The sequence below is a fragment of the Chiroxiphia lanceolata genome, chromosome 8 (assembly GCF_009829145.1).
Source record: "Chiroxiphia lanceolata isolate bChiLan1 chromosome 8, bChiLan1.pri, whole genome shotgun sequence".
Taxonomy (NCBI): domain Eukaryota; kingdom Metazoa; phylum Chordata; class Aves; order Passeriformes; family Pipridae; genus Chiroxiphia; species Chiroxiphia lanceolata.
In genome coordinates this window covers 26,530,114-26,551,966 of record NC_045644.1, presented here as the reverse complement: position 1 = coordinate 26,551,966, position 21,853 = coordinate 26,530,114, and the positions used below count along the sequence as shown (strand labels likewise).

General features: G+C 36.9%; 1 protein-coding gene across 4 annotated transcripts in view; it reads right to left on the bottom strand.

The window, feature by feature from the left end:
* The window catches only part of SH2D4B (SH2 domain containing 4B), a 68,175-nt gene that overhangs the window by 26,301 nt on the left and 20,021 nt on the right, over positions 1-21,853 (bottom strand). For all 4 annotated transcript variants that reach the window (XM_032694906.1, XM_032694907.1, XM_032694909.1 and 1 more), the window contains 3 exons: positions 14,575-14,719; positions 6,297-6,507; positions 3,330-3,457 (listed from right to left, as the gene is read on the bottom strand). In XM_032694906.1, the coding sequence (XP_032550797.1) occupies positions 3,330-3,457; positions 6,297-6,507; positions 14,575-14,719 (484 nt within the window). The remainder of the gene's footprint in view (positions 1-3,329; positions 3,458-6,296; positions 6,508-14,574; positions 14,720-21,853) is intronic.

The following is a 21,853-nucleotide window of genomic DNA, read 5'->3' as shown; positions in this document are numbered from 1 at the left end:
TAAAATTTTATGATTTATGACAGGATTAAACATAAAAATGGTTATAAAAACCATTTAAAAATAGATAATTTAAATATTATTTTCTTTAAAACTTTTAAAGTTGTTCTGGACTGAAGAGGTAAATGATCTGGATTTTGGCAGGGATCTATTATTCAAGCATAGTAAAAAAATTAATATACATCCATAATTCAGCTGTACATTACAGTTTGTATCTTTGACATGTCCATTTTTTTAACCAAGAAAACAGTAAACCCTATTCAAAATGAGCTAAAATCATCTGCTGGAGTTCAGATACCTGATGATAATTTCAAGAGACAAATAGAGATGGATGAAATTGAAGTTAATATTCATTTAAGGAGTAATTTTGGGTGAATAAAGAAGGAAATGCTCTGATTTTAAAGACTTTATTACAGGTTTTACCACACTACTTCAAATGAAACATTTTGTAGTGATTCTTCAAATGAAGACAAAAGGAAAACTTCAGGTACATTAAGCATGCCATATGTTACCCTCTTTCACATACCATGAAAATGCCCCAGACAATGTACATTTTAAAATGGAATCCAGGTCAGTTTGATCACTGGAAGTGGAAAACATGACAAATATATAAGGATAAAGACATTTTTGCATTACTACTTGGACTTCAGTATTTTAGCTGAACACATTCTGCCTCAAAGCTTTAATCTCTGTATAACTAGAAAATATTATATGTCCATAGTACAATTTGAAGATAGTGAATTTGCCAGTGCTTAAATTTAGCTAAAAATCTGAACAACCTGACAGTCAAAGCAGGTAAGCCAAGGTCTATTGACCCCAGAAAAAAAAATGTAATTCTGTAAGAAATTAGTATCTAGTTTTTCAGTACTGTGTAATAGCTCGCTTAGTTCATTGCTTTTAAAAAGCCCTTAATGTGAGGTAGAATATTAAGCTCCCATTTTGTTGTCCAAAATTGGGATGTAAGAAAATACAGAAATTGTTCAAGGATGTGAAGGACCTGATTATACCTTTTTTGAGAAATGCTTGAGGTTTTAAGAACCTGTCAGCACAACACTAGACAACACCGAACATTAGGCAGCAGTTCTTCCCACAGAAACATCCACCTACCCAAATGATGATTTTATTGTTGCCCCAGTGGCTCAAGTTGTCAGTCATAATTCTTAGTTTTGCAGAATGGCTTTCGTTTGCATGGCCAATATCTTATACAAATCAGACACATTCCACTGTATTTTTTCAATACACAAAAATAATAAAACGTCATATATAATGTCCCTAAATACAATACAAAATAACAACACATGGAAGATCCCAAATAAGTCTATACAATAGAAATCAAAATCTTAATTCTAATAAGAAGTAAACAAAGAATAGAAAAACTATTTTTGTTGGGATCAAAAGGGTTTTGGTTGCCTTCTTCTCCCTACCTCCCCCTGCCCTCAAATTGGAGGTCAATTCAATGAAAAGAATAAGGGTTTTTTGGGGAAAAAAAAGGTCATATGTTAATACTTCCTAATATTTTGTTCCAATGCTTTTGTTTGTTTTCCCTCAAAGTTTGTCTACATTACAAAATGTAACAGATACCACATAACACTGCCAAACACAGACCACTGGACCTGTAAGAACCTGATGTTTGGATTCCACCACTGCACAAGAGTTAGAAGGCAGCTGCATTGTTCACTAAGGTTACAATGAACCTGACCAGAGCTACAGAAGCCAACAAAATAGGTATCAAAGCAGCACTCATGTGGATCCCTGCAAATAAACCCACTGAGTTTTAGGCTGGGAGTGCACCAGTGCTATGTCAGGCTCCTTGAGTGGGAGAAGGAGAAATAAGGTACTTTGCTCACTTTTAGAAATGTCATTGCATAGTCACAGCTTCTTAAAACATGAACAGCACAGTCTGAGAAACTAAAGAACAATCACGAATGCCTCAGTTCTTGCAGTGATTAACAGACTAATCCAGAAGCCACTGAAATTAGTAGGAAGACTGCACATGCATTAACTCAAGCCCAGATACCTTCCTAAAGTGTGAATTATGTTAATAACTGCTCACAGCAATTTATATGGATGTCAACTTCCTACATGCAGGGAAAACATTTACCATTGGACTACACAGAAAGATCATGTTTGAAAGTACTTTAGAAAAAAGTCCACAAATGAAATTTTAATCAGTTTGTCTCTCAGAAAGCAACCACACCAAATGCCTTCTGTGAGAAAAAAAACAACTGTGTCTGCATCATTGTTCATAAGAAATGGAAGTATGTAGCATTTACAAGCTATACATGACTGACTCCAGTGTCTTTGACTAATTAAACCAATGAAAATAGCAGCTTGATGTCTTTTAACACAGAAGGATTCGTGTATCATAAAAATCAATCTGAAATATACAAAACACTAAACTTGTTTAGAAATCTTCCTTGTCTGGTTCAGTTTAGAATGCCCACACATCATCATCATTAGAGAATCATGAATCAGATCAGGGTCAGCTTAGTGCTTCGAACAAAGCTATATCAGACCAAAAGCAGCAATGAAAAGAAAAAATTGAGATTAAACTCTAAAGTTGTTCTAGTTTCTCAGTTAAGCCAGAATTCTTCTTTTTTTTTTGATATCTAAGAATAATGAGTATAAAGATCATTGCTAATACTTATGAAAATAAAATCTCTTACCTGTGAATTTGATATCAAAGATTTAGCTGGATGGCAAATTCTATACAGAGCAAAAGTCTCAGAGATAGGAACTCAATCAGACTCAGCAAATTATGGACCTGCACAGCAGTTTTTTTCCCATTTCACGAAAACTCTCTAAAATCACACACTCTCAATTACTTTTTGAGAAAATAAATTCAATAATTTTTGTTTACAAAAGGAAGTAAGAAATAAAAAATGCTGCCTAAGTTTACAAGGTGCAAGGGATTAAACATACATGAGTTCAAGTCCTTCTTGCAAATCAGGTAAATTAAAAACGTGAATGTCAGTCATCCACGTACCGTATCACTACACTATTTGCCAGTTTATTTTGGAGTCCTTCTCACCCTATCTTGGTCTCACTACTCCTGCTTGGTTTACTATTTTACAGCAACTATATTTTGGCCAAAATATTCCTCAAAAAAACTCTGGTGATATGAGTCCCAAATTAGTCTGCTTAATCAGAAAAAATAAAACAGGAAAACCATGGGCTATTAATAGGAAAGATGCAAAAATCTTGTTTTAACAGGCACTCGGTTTCACAATGTCAGTAGACTTTCTTTTTTTGGGGTGAGAGCTGGAAACATTTATTTCTGGAGCATATGCTCACAGCTCTGTTATACAAGAAATAAAGAGTGAGTGTATTACCGTGAAACCACTGAGCAATCCTGTTGGTGTTCCTCTCGAATCCAGCACGTCGAGGGATCTGCTCTTCCCTGAACCAGCGGATGATGACATCTCGGGAGAAGGGGCGGGACGGACGCTCCCAGATGTTACTGCATTGAAAGAGAGAGAACTAGCAGTGCATGAAAATGAGAGACAATATAAATTTTAACCTTTTTTTTTTTTTCTACACACTTAAAAAAACACACAGCTTCAAAATGGCCAGTGTAACTTCTGTTCGGTATAACTCACTGAACAACTTTAACCTTTTTAAAATCTATTAAAAGTATTTTGGGCTTCTGTGGAAACAACAATATTGTGGGTTTTACATTTGCAGTGGAAGTTTAGACATTTTTTTAAGCACTTAAACTTAACTTAAACTGAAAACCAATTTATCACAAAAGATGCAATGGACATTTCAGTCAGTTTTTCCTTTCTACCTCATTTTTATTCCAAGATAAACACTGATGTGTGAATCTTATTTTTTTACTTAGAGTATACTCCTATAATACATTGTGTCTCCAAATCACTAAGGACAAGAGAGGGAATCTTTTGTTTAAACCCTTATATTCCCTTTGCATTCTCTACTTGAAAGCCTTCCTTACTCTTTCTATGCATTATACTTCCTGTGCATTTTAGATAGTAGGAGGCAAATCAGGTAAAATATGTGGAAGATCCACCAATTACCACAAATAAGGTGTAAGGTATACCATATCAAATTCAATATGGTGGTATTCAGCTGAGTCCTCCTTTCAGTTTATCTTGTTACTTAAATTAGTGTTTGGTTCTGCTGATATCAAATGACGAAGTCCACAGTGAACGTAATAGTTATTGCTGAATTACATGAATGCATGTGAGCAGATCTGACCAATATTCATTGTAAAATTTGGAGATACAACCATAAGCAAGGGGAAAAAGTGAGAATTCAGCTACACGTTGAAAAAAGCAAAAAACAGACATCAAATGTTTCTCATATCTCATTTTTCAATACATTATATAAAGAAACAAAAAATCCCTTGAATTACAGGGCTCTACAGTCCATTCTTGTTCCTTAACTCATTTCTTTCTAATTCAGTTAAGTTTTGAACAGCTTGTCACGTCCATAATTTTTCCTGCCCTAGGCTAAATCTCAAAATTACTGTGTCGGTTTCTGTACAGCTTCTGTGCTCCAGCTTGTTCAATAGGGGCAGGAAGAAAGAACAACAACCACAGAAGTAAAAATAAAAACCCCACAGTATGCTAAAGGATAAAAGTGAACAGGCAGGCCAAAGAGTTTCATCAGGAGGAGAATACTCAGCAAAGTAAAAAAGCCAGTAGGAAAAAAAATCAAATGGTTTTCTATATAGCTATATGGAAATAAGAGAGAGAGAGATCTCAAGTAAAAATAAAAGAATACTATTTTCATATGGCTTTTAAAAGAAATGGCAAGGCAAGGTAAAAAACTACAGGAGCAACACTTCATGTTGAAAAACTTAGAGATGTAACACTGAACCTACATTCTCTTGAGGAAAAAAAACCTTGTCTCATAGCTGTGGTAAATAACAACTTAGTGTGCATCTCCTCCTTGACCTCCCAGGTCACTGGCAAAGTAAAATCTTAGATTCACATCTGCTCCTGCCTTTCCATACCAGTGTAAACTGTGAGAAGTTGAATTATACACATTTAAATATATTCATTATTGAAGCATTTGTCAAAAACAACTTTTATGTTTCTTGACACCTTCACAATCAAGTCATGGCCAGACAATGAGCAGTCTTAAGAGATAAGAAAAAATAATTACTGCCTCATTTTTGCAGTATAAACATAGCTTAGGAACACATAAATAATATTGAATGTGAGCTGGATAATGACCAGAATACTTTTCAGCTTTTTTTCAGGTCCTTTTTGAAAAGGGTCATATCTAGCACCAGCAAATTCTATAGTAAATAACTTCATGGTAGAGCTCAGAACTTCAGATCAAAGTTATGGACTGTCTTTTCTCAAAATTTGCCACTTTTACTGGTGTTTTTACTACTTGAGTTTGAAGGAGAGTTTAAGGAGTTTGGGAAAATAATGAGAGACTTCATTTGACAAATTGATTTGATGGTAACTTTAAAGATCCTGCTCTCAGAATGAAATTCTGATTCCTCCTCAAACTGAGAATTTTGGTTGCTGTTATAGGAGAGTTTCTATATCTCAATACAGTAGAGCAAAGAACTTATCAAAGCAGAACACATTTCCAAACAATGGAATATCTGTGGTGATACACTGACTGGGAAGGAAAAAGAATGTAGTAGGACTCTCTCCTTTCTAAGCTTGGATATTTGTTGTTTCTTTAGAATTTAATGTTGCCATCCTGTCAGTGCTCACATTGCCTTTATCACCACTCAAAGCCAAATTAATGGTATAAGCAATAACCAGTAAAAGAGTAGAGTGATTAGTCAGCTTCCTAGCTGTCATCTGCCAGTTTGGATTCTTTTCCTCTTCTGCAATTTCTGGTGCTCCCTAAATAGTTGTATGAAAGATTAATAAATAACAAAGACACTGGATTTGGCCAGGGGAAAAAAAAAAAAAAACAAACCAAACAACCAAAACTAAAACCTCCTGAAACTTTGGACAGCTCTCTGTAAAACGGAGCTATTAAGCAGCAGGCAATTTTAGGCTTGAGGCTTAGGACTTGCCTAAGAATTTGTCCATTTGATTTCTCTGTGCCACAACCTCACATACTGATCTAATAGTGACGTTTCAAGGACTCATCTCTCTGTGTGGATTCTAAGTAATCTGTCTGAAAAACAAATGGCATTTAGTTCACATTAAACCTGGTTTTGTTTGTCTTTAAACATTCTTTTTCTGGTCATAAACAGCAAGACTGAGAATTCCCAGCGACTGAAGAACAGCTCGTCGAGGTGGTGGGAACTGGGGGGGAGCCATTCATCAGAAAACTGCTTCAAAGTCACTCCTGTACAAACCAACCTGGACGCTGCAGAGAGAGACAGCAAAGGACTTGCACTATTGTTGTTCAGTTTTATCTCCTGGTCGTTGCTCAGGCTCGTCCCCTGGAACAAGTTACTCAGGCCAGCCACTCTTCCCTTCTGGATGGCGCGCAGGGATTGCCGTCGATACTCATCCCGCGCCCTGCGCGCTTTGTGGCTTCTCTCCTCGTCTGCGGCCTTGGAGCGGCGCACTGGGTGGGATGAACGGGAAGGTTGGGAGGAGAGACTTTAGAAATACAAACAGCCATTTACTCCTTTCCTTACAGAACAACTTACTACCTTTATTCCTGTGTGACCTCATTTTAAGGATGTATAAATTACAATGCATTACCAAAGGCTGGATGACATTTCTCGTGCTTCAAATGCAGCTCCACCACTAAAAGAAGCCTGCCAGACTCAAGATATCAATGATTTGATCACTACTGGCAATAACTGAGCCTCTAACATACTGTGATTACATCTGACCTTGCTTTGGCTGAAATAAGAGAAATTCTGCTTCAGGACATCTTTTCCACTGGCAGTGCATCAAGTTCTATGTTTCAAGAAAGGATTTTAATTGCTGCTTAAAGTTAAGTTTAACAGAATTCTTTGCCTCTATGAACATAACTAGAAATGAAGGAACTACTCCCAAAATTTACAATTATTAAAACTAACATGTACTTTGCATTTTTTGTCAGCGTTGTTTTCTTTCTGAAAAGCATATGCTATCTTTGTCACAGTACTTGTAGTCACAGAAGTTCCAACATGAAAATTTCAGTCTAAAAATGATTTCAGTAACAATGGATAAATCAGTAACCATTGGAAAGGGCATGCTGATGCTATGGACAAGGTTGTCTCACAATTGAGTCTCTAAAATTGTATATAAAGAACTAGAATCTCTATTGGAAGATTTATTACACACTTAACAATGGCATTGACCAGGGAGTTACCAATTTCTGTAACCTGAAATGAGACTGCTGCTCTGGCCACTACAGGTCAGGTATCTTTTACTAAAGTTTCTTCATTTTAAAACTAATGTACTAACAATCCTGTCTTTGAAATGGTATAACTTAAATGCATCAAGAATTGTACTGCAAATATTCATCATGTATCAGCACTTCTCTGGTGCCTCAAGTCCCATTTGGATCATTTTTTGAGTCACAAATAACTGCAGGCAGGCAAATTTTTCCAGTGCAAAACAAACTCTTAACATCCAGTGAAGCAAATATTAAAGAAGCTAGCTATTGCCTCCAGTAGCAATTAGCAATCCTGCCATGACTATCCTGGCTTAGATCATACCCAGTTCATAAAGTGCACACACTATTTCTTACTCCACTGTGACTGTACCTGTGACTAGGAATGTATGACATAACACCACACAGTTGCATTTCATTAGGCTGTTTGCATCCCTCTGATTTATAAATTGATTTGTCCAAATTATGAGAAAGTTTAATGGAATCAAGCAATAAAAACACTCAAAGCCAAATGAAATTAAATAAAACATTGTGGGCAAATGAGGGAAAGAGAAATGACCTTTAAGCTTAGATTTATATAATATCATAAGTAGAAAGATATACAGACTTGAAAGCTCATCAAGATAGCATAGTAAATGAGTCACAGATGCTTCATACGTATGAAACTGTCAGGATTTCAGTTTCACTTTACATACCCTGTAGTTTTAGAGAAACAAAGTAACAAACAAATGTTCAGCACAGAAAACATGATTAACAGACTTCACTATTTATCTCACAGGTCATTATTTTTAAGGCTAGATAATGTCACTTAAATATGCCATTTCAGTGGCTCAAGTATATTAGTTACAACATTTTTTTTGATTTATCCTTTGTAAAGCCACTCAGTAATGGCCACTTTAAACATGAACTTTGTGTTTGTAGCACAAGGAGAGACTGCAAGGAAGATGAGTGCAATGCAACTTGGCAAGGCATTTAGAAACCGGTTATTGCCACAATCACAATACACAGATTGAGGGCAGACTGCCTGGAGATTTCTGACATTCTTTTCTACTAATGTACAGGCTGCCTGGTAATGAAAAAAGCAAGCTACCTTCATGCCCCACTTTCCTCAGCAATAAACACTCCTTTCAACAAACATTCCTGCTCAGTTTTTGCTCCTTAATAAATCTGTACCATCAGAAGCTGGTGACCAGGCTACATTTTCCCAAACTGTAGAGCTTCTTATCACAAAACTATGGGGAGAGGTAGCATAGTTTGCAACTGTTAAATATCAACATTTCAACTTTCAGAAAACCTTTTGAATGTATGTATTTGCATTTATCAACATACCCATACACGTGTATATGTGTTTGTGTATATATGTCTGTATATATGTCAGGATAGGGAAGGCTGTATGTAGATTTTTAGATTTATATCTATATATGTATATAGTCATGTCTTTCACATTAAGAAGAGTTTTTATTGAAATTTCCCCAGTGAGGTATCTGAAGAATTCTATCATTGACCATAGGGATGCATAGGGTCTCTCAATCCATTTTTTTTCTCATTACTGGAATCCTGACTTTCTCCCTCTCCCATTCCTTACAGTTATTCCCCAAAACATCCCTCTCTTTCCCCTATCTTTCGAAGTTGTTCAGTACAGTTTCTACTGTGGACCTGCTTTGCTATGTTATCCTAAGTTACTTCTAAAAGTCTGACTTGTCAAAGGACTTTGCAGGTAAATAATTGAAGTCACTGGCACAAATGACTGGGTTTGGTGACTGGAAATAGTATCGTGGATAAAGCCATTGCAATCAGGAACCTACAAAAAGGTTTATCACTACATTCCAGACAAAGCAATGTGTGCCACATGAACCATCCTCCCATACTGACACTTCCCACAAATTAATCTATCTTGAGAATGTCACTCAAAGTCTGAAGATAAATCAGGATCTATTTCTGTAGCAGATTTTTCTTACAATAGAATTTTTTGAATATTCATATTTCTCTCTTTGGCTCTGAATAATCTCACTAGGAATAAGAACTTTATGTCTGGATCGAGTCTAGCACAAATATTTTAAGATAGAAAAAGCCAAAAATCTGCATTACTTGTATTTTCAGAGACATCATAGCCTTTCTCACAATAAGAAAGCAAAAGTAGTCAGGACTTATAGGTCTCCCTTAAATAAGAAGAGGTTACTGTTCTTGACCAGCTGCCCTTTTACAGCAAACGTATTTCCGGCATGACCCCTGTGCAAAACACTAAATTCAGTAGTCAATATTTTCACTAGGGAGATTAGATATGTGCAAAAAATCTTACACTCTCTGAATCATCACCACAGGTCCATATATCTAGCATCAAGAATTACATCAATAATAATTTACGTATACCTAATCTTCTTTTTATATTACAGAATAATGGAAGGACTGACAAAGGGAAATGAGGAATTTGTTAAGCTCACAGGAAATCTACAGTTCAGCCAGGCCCTGTAAGACCAGCTCCAACAACAGTGTTCTCTTACAGTGCTGGTGATACCAATAACAACAGGTAACTTTTCCTTCAGCACTTGTAAAATGAAGCACACTTCTGCCTGATGGAACTGTAGCTTCTGTAGAAGTGCCTGAGCTGCTCATACGGGTTAGGTGTCAATATGACTGTAGCCTCAGTAGAGCAGGCCAAAACTGGGTTACCAAACCCTCCTGGAAAGCTAACAAATATATCCAAGACAGTTATTATTACTAGAAATGAATAGTTTAAAGCCAGTTCACATGTCTACATGATCTGCAGTGTGAACATACTCTCAACAACAGAGAACAAACGACAAATGGTGTGTGCAACAGCTCTTACAATCTTAGAGGTGTCGATTGCCTCATTTTCCCTGAAGAGTTTGTGGAAATCCATTATTCCTCTATGCTAATCTAAATTGTCTTTTGAGAGAAAACTCAAGCTTGCCTTCTAAATTTTCATTTTGGATTGGTAAATCCCTATTAGCAGCCCCAGTAAAGCTCTAATACCAAATCTTCTGATAAAGATTGGGATTAATTCATGGTGCACTGCAGCTAAACTTGATCACATAATTTGTGAAAGACTAGGAACTCTCTATTTTCTGTAATCTATTTTGTGCTTTTGAAGGGCTATGAGTTACAGTCAGAGATATGTGAAAGCTGAAAACAACATGTGCTATGATTATACATCCTAATTTTTAAATTATTTTGTTTTGGCTTTACACCCTTGTTAACAATTCTTGGAAGCTTGTTTATGAGCAATTCAAAATGACTACTTAATAGATAAAATCCAATCTTCAGATTTTCTGAGTGCACAGACAAATCACACAGTGGTTTTTTTTGCCTTTCTTAATTGGAAAATAACTTCCCACAAATACTCTGCAATATGGCTCCAGTTCAGCAACCTTTTATCTGAAAGCATTTGAATAATCCCAGTCCTATTCAACAACGCACTCTGAGACCTATTGAAGTTCAGAGGGTACATACTTTATGTTAAGCACTTGCTTAGCTAATGTATAGCTAAACTGGGGACTACTCACTTCAAAATTCAGCATTTTGTCAAATGCTCCTGCCAGTAAACTCACTCACTTAAATTCCTATGGAAGATAAAGACCAAATGAATTCCTTTAAAAGCCAGACAAAAAAAATAAATTCATAGACACATTTGTAGAAGAAATAAAAATATAAAAATATAAAAGAAGCTATAATGAGTCAGCCTGGTATTCTACTTCCAACAGAGACCAAAAGTGGGTGCTTGGGGAAAGTCATAAGAATAGATCAACTCACTCATCTATGTTTACATTTTTACTGGAATAATTTTTGTCTGCAGATGAGTAAAGCTGGTCAGATGGTATCTGAGCACTTCACTGCTTGGTGCAGTTTGCAGGGGTTTGTAACTGTACTAACAGAATGCTTTATGCAACATCCAATCGGATGAATATTCATGCTACAGCTTTTTTCTATTATGTTTTGCAGATTCCTTTTCTGCTTTCACAGAGAGAGGTCACATTTAAACACCCCAGAAACCTAAAAAATGGAACAGTCCACAGAAAGGTCCAAAACTAATAAGAATATGCACCCTCCTCTATCAGAGCTTAGCCTTAGTTCTCACTTCTCAGTCTGAAAGAATAAGAGCTTTGAACAGTGGACACTCTGAATCAGTCTTTTTCATTATTCTCATTTGCCAGCCAATATACTTGTTCCACTTATTAACTCACAACTGCCCATTAAAATAACCCAATATATATCTATTATGTGAAATCAAAGTGTATGATTGCTCTTGCAACGTCATATTTCCCCTTTAGTACTGATTCCTTAAGTTATTCTACATTTTTCAGCTACCCTACTAAAAGCACTAAAATTATGTATTTCAATTAACACAGCAGTTCTATGGGCCTTTATTGTTATCTGGCAAACAGCAGAAGCAAACTGAACCAAACAACAGAAACTAATATTAGCAACACTTTGCTTATTGCCTTGGCAATAAACAGCTGAGGGATAATGTGATGAGGAGAGATGAATCCTCATCACATTCTAAATTCCATCTACTAAATAAGTTAGTGGTGTCATCAATATCATTGCTGCATTTGCTCTCCACAATAGCTGCTCAAGCACTGCTGCTCCTCTGCAGTACTGACCCCCAGCACCGTTGAATACAAAGGGTTGACTTCAAGGAGGTAAGATCCAAAGGAGCCTGGCCCTGTTCCTAACGAGCAATAGGGTTTTGCACTGCAAGAGTGTAGAGGCAGAAGATGTAAATATTACATCTGCTTGTAATTCTCTTATGCATTCATGCATTTATTTATTGCTTAAAAAGATGACTATTGGATAGCTTTGCCTAACTTCAATAAGTTGTTTCTTGGTGTTCCATAGGTACTTCTGGACAAAATGGAAGGATTACCATAAAAAGGAAAAAAAAAAACACCCTCTGGAACTCAAAAAAACCCTGAGAAATCTGGTGAACCTGAGGTACTAATTAATTCCATAGCAATTTCCAATGCTTCCATTTCTAGGTATTTGCTACTGCCTGTCTGCTGGACATTCTGGCTTTTAAACCAGGCAGGAACTGGTGTGAGATAAAGCACTAAACACTGCATCTTCATATCTTCAGTTGTCACACCCATTTGCTAATGGAGCACAGTTCTAAGCCCTCAAACCAACTGGGACAAATTGAGACACTGAGATAAGCATAAGAGGATAAACAAGGATGTGATACACTCTAGTCATTAGTCTGCAGTTAGTTTAATGCTAAATCAATTACTGATAACAGCATAAACTCTGGCAGCACAGCATTTATGGCAGGCTGCAAAGCCCAGCTGTGGTGCCACCACAGAAGGTGCTGAGCTGTTGTTCCCCACGGCAGCACTACTATTGCTGACCAGGCTGCACAGCTTGAAATCATGGGAGCTGCCCTTGGTCACCTTTAGGACGAGCAGACAGGACTGCAGGTATCAAGGCACACAGGCTGAAGGTGATACAATTCCTTCAGAGCACACAGAATGTCTCAAAGCTTACACATGAAAGGAGCACTGGTGCCAGGCTATACCCATCAGGTGCTGCAGTCACAAGTGTTTTGACAGATCAAAAATGCCAAAATCTTACATAGCTTATTCCTTTTTCTCTGTCCTCTCCCATAATTGCTCTATTGCATTACTGATGTCTGTCCCTATACAAAGAACATTCCTTGAGAAAATGGAAGCAACAGTTTAAATCCTCAGTTACCTCTTTAATGCAATAGTAAGGAAAGATACCTGGTTTCAGTAGTCTTTATACTATTTTTTTTTGTTGCCAATTTCAGTGTAAAGATAGACTGGACTTATGGCTTCTTTTTTTAACTACATGGTTGCAAATGTAGGGGGTTTTTCCCTATGTACCATCAAAGAAATGTCAAAGTACCTAGTACTACTCTCTATGCTGGTTTGCCAGGTGATGCTAATTTTCTACAAAACTAAAGGGCTCCTTTTCCCCCAACTCATTCTGCTCTTACATACCTAAAACACAGAAAGTTACAGGGGTTTTTTCCATATAAATATATACACCCAGATTTAGATAATTCTCTGGGAAATAATTACCTTCTCTTTATTGACAGCGTAATATACACAGGTTTTATTGATCAAAAAAAAAGCATAGCCTGTTATGAGCTTGGAAAATGGCATCACTGTATCTTATATAGATTTAATTCATGTTGTGCAGAATGATTCACTATCAGATCAATTCCAGGTAATAGCACTTCAATAATTAGTCCTTAGGAACTAATGAAGTGATGACTAAAACCATAAAGTAAACTCATTGTATACTTGGAAAATTTTTTTACCCCGTCAGGAAATAAGTAACACTTCTTTTTCTACTCCATGAGGTATTTCTTGCACAATATATCAGCTCCCTAAAACTCCATTTTTATTATTAGTTGATTAACTTCTGTGTTACATATAATTACTACAATAAACCCACAGGAGCTAATATTTTCCAGTCATTACACTTCCTTTTTCTGCAGAGTAATCAAATCAGTATAGATGTGAGAAATGGAAAATATTCTTCCCCCCCCAAAAGAAATGTACAATTCTTCTTGCAAACAAATTTCCCACTTCCAAAGTCAACTGTACAATAGACAGATAGACAGACACTCCATTAAATATTTAAGCTATTAAATATCATTTTTTCATAATGTGGACCTTTACTTATTTAAAGTATGAATGTATTCATATACAGTAATATAGTTCTTCTGCTCCTTGTAAGGTTTTAAAAATCACTAAAAAATTATAATGATCATAATTGTGATTAATTTAAAGAATTTCAGGATGTCTAAAAAGGAACAGTACCTCCATAGAGTGAGATCACCATCATCATAACAATTTTTTTTTTTTTAGATCAACAATCGAAGTATTATTTGCTGTAACCTTTTGGAATGAAGTGAGTTTCAGCACTGATATCATAGCTTCATCTAGTTACCATGTGGAAGCAATTAAAATACAGATTAAGACAGATTTTACCTCTTCAGAAATAGCTACGGACAAGCTGTCAAAATAACTGTGTCCTGAATTATTATTACTAAGCCAAAACTGTTAATTAAGTACTTTAGAAAAAAAATTAATGATCTCGGTTATCGTACAAGAAAAATTTTCTGTAAGGCATTGAAACGGGTTCAAAAAGAAATATGAAACTTCTGTTTATAAGGTTAAGCTGGTAATTTCTGCCAAAAACAATACAGCTTTTTGTATTGCTCTAGGTAGAAGAGAGTTTTGGCAACACCTTTTCCGTCCTACAAGTCTCCTTTTGTTTGCTCTCAGAAACACATTAATCCCGTGCAGGTAATTTACTCACACTGTTCTTCCCACTCCTGGTCATCGTCGCTGTGCTGACTATGCTGCTGAGCTTGCTTGAGGCTCAGATACAACTCCTTTGCTCGGATTTCTTCCTGCTGCCTGATTTGTTCTTCACCCTTTTGTCTTTCCTCTTCTTCTCTTTTCTAGGCAAAATGAAGTAAGCCACAAGTGACTAAAGAGGAAGAACGTGCCAAAAGTTGGGACACTGCTTCAGTTGCTTCCTGTGATAGAGGAGCTGCATTACCCTTGGACAAATCCCTGTCTCTTCTAACTTTGGCTTTCTCACCTTCACAACAGGCATAACTGGAATTCCCTACATCTTAGGAACCTCTGAGGAGGGTATGTTTTGAGATGTACAGCTGTCATAGGAATGAGGAACATGTAAGTATCTAAAATCTGAAAAGTATATGGAAAATATTTTATCATGTGACTCCAAAGGCTGTATTATCCTACAGTCCACAAGCAGAGCTTGTTTTAAGTCCACATGTAACTCCCATTGAAGATACTGCTGTATTCAAGCACTGCACACATCATCTCCAGAACCTGTAGAATTCAGTAACTGTTACATTAGAACCAGCAATAGTTGAGCACAGGAAAAACAAAACCAAAAAGCAAACAAAACCCCATGATTACTTTAAACTGGAAAAGAAATTTCCAAATCCACCAAGATGTTCCACCAATCAGCTGAGTTGATATATTTGAACAAATGTTTCTTAGCTAAAGACTTTGTACTGGTAATTTTTTTTTTCTTAAGACATGGTATGATGCAAATTCTGAAAATTATGATCAAATGGGATTCTTCCTGCTTTCAAAGGGAAATTAGACATGTTTACCTTCCATTGTATAATATTAGTACACTGTGAACCTTGTGAGTGGGCATATTTCTAAGTTTGAAAACAAACTTTCATCACAGCAGGACCCACAGCATGACCAAAACAATCCATAATCTATTTTAAGTACTACAAATATGAGTGGAGAGATTTAAAAACTGAGGCCAAAATCTGACTTCTATTATTCTCTAAACTTAGTCTGTGGGTTAAAGAGATGCAAAAATGGAGTTTTCATGATGTTGCTCACAATCCGGCAAAAAAGTAACTTGCATTTTTCTTTTTCCATGTACGTTCTTCTGCTCAGTCTTAGAAGATGCTACTTATCTGAAAGGTCACACTATATATAAACTTTTGGTATAATTCTGCATCTTTTTAGGATGAAAGGGCTGAACTATCCAAAAGCTATATTAATTCTGTAAAAGTATGTATTAATTAACACTTCCCTACAGTAAATATCTGTTATTTGATAATACATTGAAAAAATCCTCATTCAAAGGTTGTCTGTCCCATCTTAACAAATGCTAGGGTACAAACAACAAAGGCAACCCAAATATAGTACTATGAATGTTCAAACAATGTTGTTTGGACAGGCTGAGGAAGTTGGGGCTGCTCAGCTGGAGAAGGTTACATGGAGACCTCATAGTAAATTTCTAATGCCTGAAGGGGGGCTACAGGGAAACTGGAGAGGGACTCTTGCTTAGGAACTGTAGTGATAGGACAAGGAGTCATGGTACGAACTGAAAGAGGGGAAATTTAGGCTGGATATTAGTTAGAAATTCTTTACTATGAGGGTGGTTAGACACTGGAACAGGTTGCCCAGGGAACTTATGGATGCTCCATCTCTGGCAGTGTTCAAGGCCAGGCTGGACAAGGCTTTGAGCAACCTGGTCTAGTGGAAGCTGTCCCTGCTCATGGCAGGAGTGGTTGGGACCAGATGACCTTTGAAGTCTTTTCCAATCCTTAACATTCTATGATTCTACGAACAATACATTAGGTTGCTCTTAGTTCTGAGAAAGAAAATCCTAGTATTGTTCTTCCATCAAATTTAATGCTAGTATCTTTGATTATTTCTAACATCGTCCTCCCACAGTTATCTCCAGAGTCCTAAAAACATGAATTGAGTGGACAGGTCATTATTTTTGAAAAGTCAATTATTTTAAATAACACTGATTTCAAAGCCCAGAAGCTTCCTTAGGAAAAAAAAAAAAAGAATCTTTTCTAATATCCCTATAGAATTAGTGATTCCATATTTCAGTTGCTAATAAATAGTTCTGTTCCCTTCTTGGAAAAAGTATGAGATCAGTTATTCTTTATTCTTATGAGGAAAATATTTATTTACTTAGCTTCACTACCTAAAACAATTCAATACATCTAGGCTATCTTTTCAGGAAGATGGACAGACACAAGGGTAATCCTGGGTTATATAATGTTTTATATTCAACCTCTCAAACCATGGAGTAAAATTTAATATAGAGGAAGGAGGAAAAAATCGATTTCACAGCAGTTTCCCTGAATCACACGGAGTTTTTCTCACAAGTTGGGGGTTATTTTTTAATGTAGTTGTAATTGAAACATTTCTAGTAAAAAGATGAAGTGTATAAGAAAAACAAACAAACAAAATACACAATCTAAAAAAAGAAAAAAACCTCCACCAAAAACTAGAAGTCAGGTAGAGTTTGAGCTGTTAATGGAAAGCAGAATGCCTACTAAGAAAATCCTACCCCCACTTTTTTTTTGTGTGTGCTGAAAAGAGGAAGGTTTAAGTCAAAGAAGAGTCAACAACAAAAACTTAACACTGGCACTTGATTCTGAATTCACCAGAACTCTGTCTTACAATTTTCCTTTCTACAGAAAGACAAGTTTTGATTTCTATTTTTTTAATTAGTGCATGGATGCATGTACAAGTACATTGTACAACTCCTTAAAGGCGTGTGAGAAGAAAAAACCCTTGCTAGTGTGACACAGGAAAGAACAGTGATCCTTTTGTCAAGTATGATTAAACAGTGTATGTATTTACAATGAACAACAACTGGACTTCTCACATTTGCTCCACTGGAAGAACACAGCAACCAGTTTATTTGCTTCTCCCCATGAACTCAATCCTGCACACCAGAGCTGAGAGTAAGAGCTGTAATAACCTACAAACATCACCTTCTGTCCAACAGTTAAGAGAGATTGTACCCTGTGCCGTGTCCCTTTCAGCTCTTCCAGAATAATTAGGAAGCTGGCAATTCAGTACAGTGGCTAAATTGCTAAGAAATACCAACCTGAAGAAACAAATCACACTGACAATTCAACAGGCAGCAGTAATCCTCTCAGGTATTAACTCCACTGGAGAATTTGAACATGTTAAATGGTCTTATCTGTCCTCTGGCAGTTGAGAATTTACCACAAACTTATTACTGTCTATGTGTGCCTTGATTACTATGGACAGCTCTAAATAATATCTAATATTAGACATGGTTAGGTTCTAATGTTTCAGTCCAAGGCAGATGAGAGGAGATTAGGTCAGCATTTAGTTTTTGCTGCAGAAAGATTTAAAATATACACTGAGGAAAAGGCAAAACAGAGTAGTGGATTTTTTTACAATGGAAAACTGGGCTCCTGGCTGCCACGGGTCCTGGGGTCTCTCTGGGGAGTCTCCCAGGGTGCAGGGCAGCTGAATGACCAGTATCATGCTCAAGGCAAAACTCATAAGGTGTCTTCATTGCAACAAAAAGGATGCCTGGGATTCCCTCAATGCTTCAGGCTGGCAAAAAGTATCTTTGGCAGCCCTGAAAGTTACAGCTGCAGTGAATCTCCTGAGCCCACTCAGCAATCACCTCTGCCCCAGGGAAGACATGCAGGCTACCTGCCACAGAGCTGAGAGCCCTTAAGACTCCCTCCTCTGAAGAAAATCTGGGAATCCCAGAGTACCCAGCTGTAGGACAGCCCACTCTCAGCAAGGCCGACACAGCTGGCTGAGTTCAGAGATCAGATTTCCCTGTAAACACACCTGATAGTTTTCAACAGAGCTGTGAGTAATGGCAGAAATATGTCCAACTCCTTCCTAGCCATTTTCTGAGAAAATTGTCTCACTTGCACCAGAAAAGAAAGTGTTTGCAGAGGCATTATTTTCTTCTCTGCTACCAATGTCTCAGAAAGGAACACAGGCTTTGCAACGCTTCACTGTGCATGTATTTGCATAAAAGCAAATGTACTAAATGCAGTCGTGCTTTATGCAGAAGAAGCTATGTTTCAGCCATGGATATGTCCCAGGACATGCATGTCTCATACAGGGAAGTAACAACATACTCTGGATCACAAAGACCCTCTTTTTGATGAGCTAGAAAACAAAGCTAAGGGCTGTTCCAGGCTGGGAGAGATCTGACATCTACTACACACACTGGAGCAGACTCTGCTTGAGTAACTTGCTGTAATTCCAGTGAACATCTATTGAAAGTTTGTCTCTGGATCTTAGGGACTCCTCACAGCTTGAGTTCCCAGCGTGCAAACTATCCTCCTTAGTGGCTCAGATTTTCCCAGTCACCCATGGGAAATACCAAAGCTCTGCTAGTTTTTACTAGCAATCCAGAATAAAGACAGTGGCTTCAGCAGTGCAGTCATTACAGGGAAGAGATTTTTCTTTAAAATTAATATCACAGTTTCTCACAAGTAGGATAGAAAAACCTGAAGACCCAATTCCCATCTGTAACTAACAGCTGCCTAATTTCCAACATTGTTCAAGAGACAACTGGATAGAAAAAATAGGATTTCTGAACTGTGGTCTCACAAAAGAAAACAAAATTAGGTATTACTCAATTATTGTAATTGCCATTGAAACAACCCAACTAAGGCATTTTCAGAATGAACTGGGTGCCAAATCCCAGCAAGAAGCTGTTGTCACATTCCTAGATTCTAAATATGCTGTCTTTGGGAAAGAGTTCAATGTTTTCTTGGCACAGCAAAGCACTGTGAGCTGAACTCACAGCTTATTTGCTCTTAAAGATAACAGTCCCACTCAAGCACTTGACTTTTATTGGAGACAGATTTTTTTCAGATCAGGACAGAATGCTCAGTGCTACATCAGAAAGAGCCCACAGTACTGCAAGTGGTGGTGACATTTCACTGTATCCATAAACTGTACACCTGGCAATTGTCTGAAGAATCAGGTCCACAGCACTTTGGGGCACAGTAAAGCACTCAGACATGTTGAAAGCTCATCCAAGTCAATAGGACTGAAGTGTGTTCTTTTTATTAAGCATAAGTTTAATTAGAGATTTCCTGAACTGAAGCACTAATTATTCTGTTCTTCTCTAAAGGTTGATTCTCAACCTGCCTTCTTTGAAGAGACATATTTCATCTCCCAGGGAATTTTTAAGAAGCAATCTAGCTTTGCTGTCAACTATGCTTATATTATTAAATTTGGCAGGTATCTGATGTTGTCATAAGGACAGTACTTTACAATTAATATTCTCTTGCTTTATGCAGACCACATGAAGAGTGAGCTTAGAAACCATCTCTCTTTTAATTCTAAATGTAGCTGAAGGATACCACTCGTCCCTGGTTGGCTGACACTCGCACCTTTAATTTTCCTTAGCTTTGCACATTGTTCAAGACTCTTAATGACAGCTACTGATAACAGTAGAAAATTATGCCTATGATCTCATAGCCTTTGTGAATTAGCAAAAAGATTAATGATAGTAATTGGCTTTCTTATTTGTCCTTTGCAATAAGTGCATAAAAGAATAGCTGTCCTTAAACTGCAAAAATAGAGAAGTCAACATTTATATTCTAGCATCATAAATTAAAGGCATTTCTGCTTAAGAAACACCAAGGAAAGCAATAATTTTCTAATAGTGTTGGAAAAGGAAATAGGGAACATCATTCACTTTGATATGTGAGATATCATTTACCTAGTGCAGACAGCCCTAACGTCCCATGATAGGTCAAGAGGAATAAAAGCATTTTAAAAAGGAGTGTTTGTGATACAATATGGTTAGAAATTAAACAGTCAGCAGAAAGGACAGAGTTTCAATTTCCCAACTCAAAATGCCTCAACAGGATGAAGCATTAGCAGAGGCTGAACTTTTCATACCCCAATATGGAGACCTCTTTAAACATGATCAGGTCATCATCACAGAAGGATGATTACCAAGATGTTAAATATTTTAAACCTGTTAAAGTGGGCTTGCTAACTGATTTGCATCTCATTCTGCAGCCATTTCTTCATTATTTGAATTACTTAAGTCATACATGAGTAGATTCATTAATTCATCTTTTTCCCAGAACCCTAGTTCTATTCCCTTTCTGTAGTTGGATGTGGATGCCAGAAACATAACTTTCTTTTCTTGTCTAGTACCTATCCACTCATTCAGCCTGTAAATATTTCATGTAGCTCTTCCACTGCACGAGAGTAGTTATAAAAAGAGTAAAATGGGAAGGAGAAGGAAAGCCAAGTGAGGTTAAATGAGCCAGTGGACAGAAAAATTAACAAGCCCCCCACATGAGCCTTGAGATTCACCTGTCTTTGAAATGCTTTTGCTGTCTTGAAGTAGTTCTACAGCACAATGTCCAAGATCTGCTCTTTCAAGACCAAGTAAGAGATAAGTTGCTTTTCTGAGTACCAAAGGAGTGGTGTTAAAGTACGAGGAATCAATCCTACATTTGAACCTCTGCTGCTGAAACCCCATGTCAATCCAAGTCTCTCCTAACAGATCTCAAATTATAGACCTAATTGAAGATCAGGGCTGAAAGTGAAATTAGCCTATGTTGTTGTATTAATAAAGGAAATGCCAGGAACACACTCAATAAAGCAGCATTTAAAAAAACAACCACTGCATCAAATCTTGTTTCCAAACTAATTTTTTAAGCCACAGAGTTCATTTCTTCTGAGTCTTGTTTTAAAAATTTTGGTCTGCTTATTTAAATTTTTTGCAAACAATATCTACAAATGCTGAATTTAAGTGAAACCAGAGGGGAGGAAAAGGTTTCTGTTTCTTTGATCAGATAAATATATTGGCAACTTTATGAACAGACCTAAAGAAATGCTGCCCAATGTTTAGTATTTGAAATTCAAAGTAGAAACTGAACCATATTCTCAACCCAATTACAGCAGTGCTCCTTGCTCCTACCAGGCACACAGCTGGATGGAGGACACCTGCTCATGTCCTGAGAAACAGTGGGAACACAGAACACTGACATTACCTTTCCATTCATATGAAAATGAGTAGATTTTGGTGCCATTACTGTTAATTGTATCAACAACTGAAGAACGAGTTTTCCTTAACAGAAGAGTATGAATACTGGCCACTAAAAGTCTCAGAAGTTTCTCACTCTGCTTTTTAAAAAAGTCTCTTTGAAACAGAATAGTACCAGTGAGCTTGTGGACATTTACCCCATTGAATGCCCTGTAAATCAACTACAGAGATATAAGTGAACACTGTATCAGCCTTTGTTCAAGAGGGC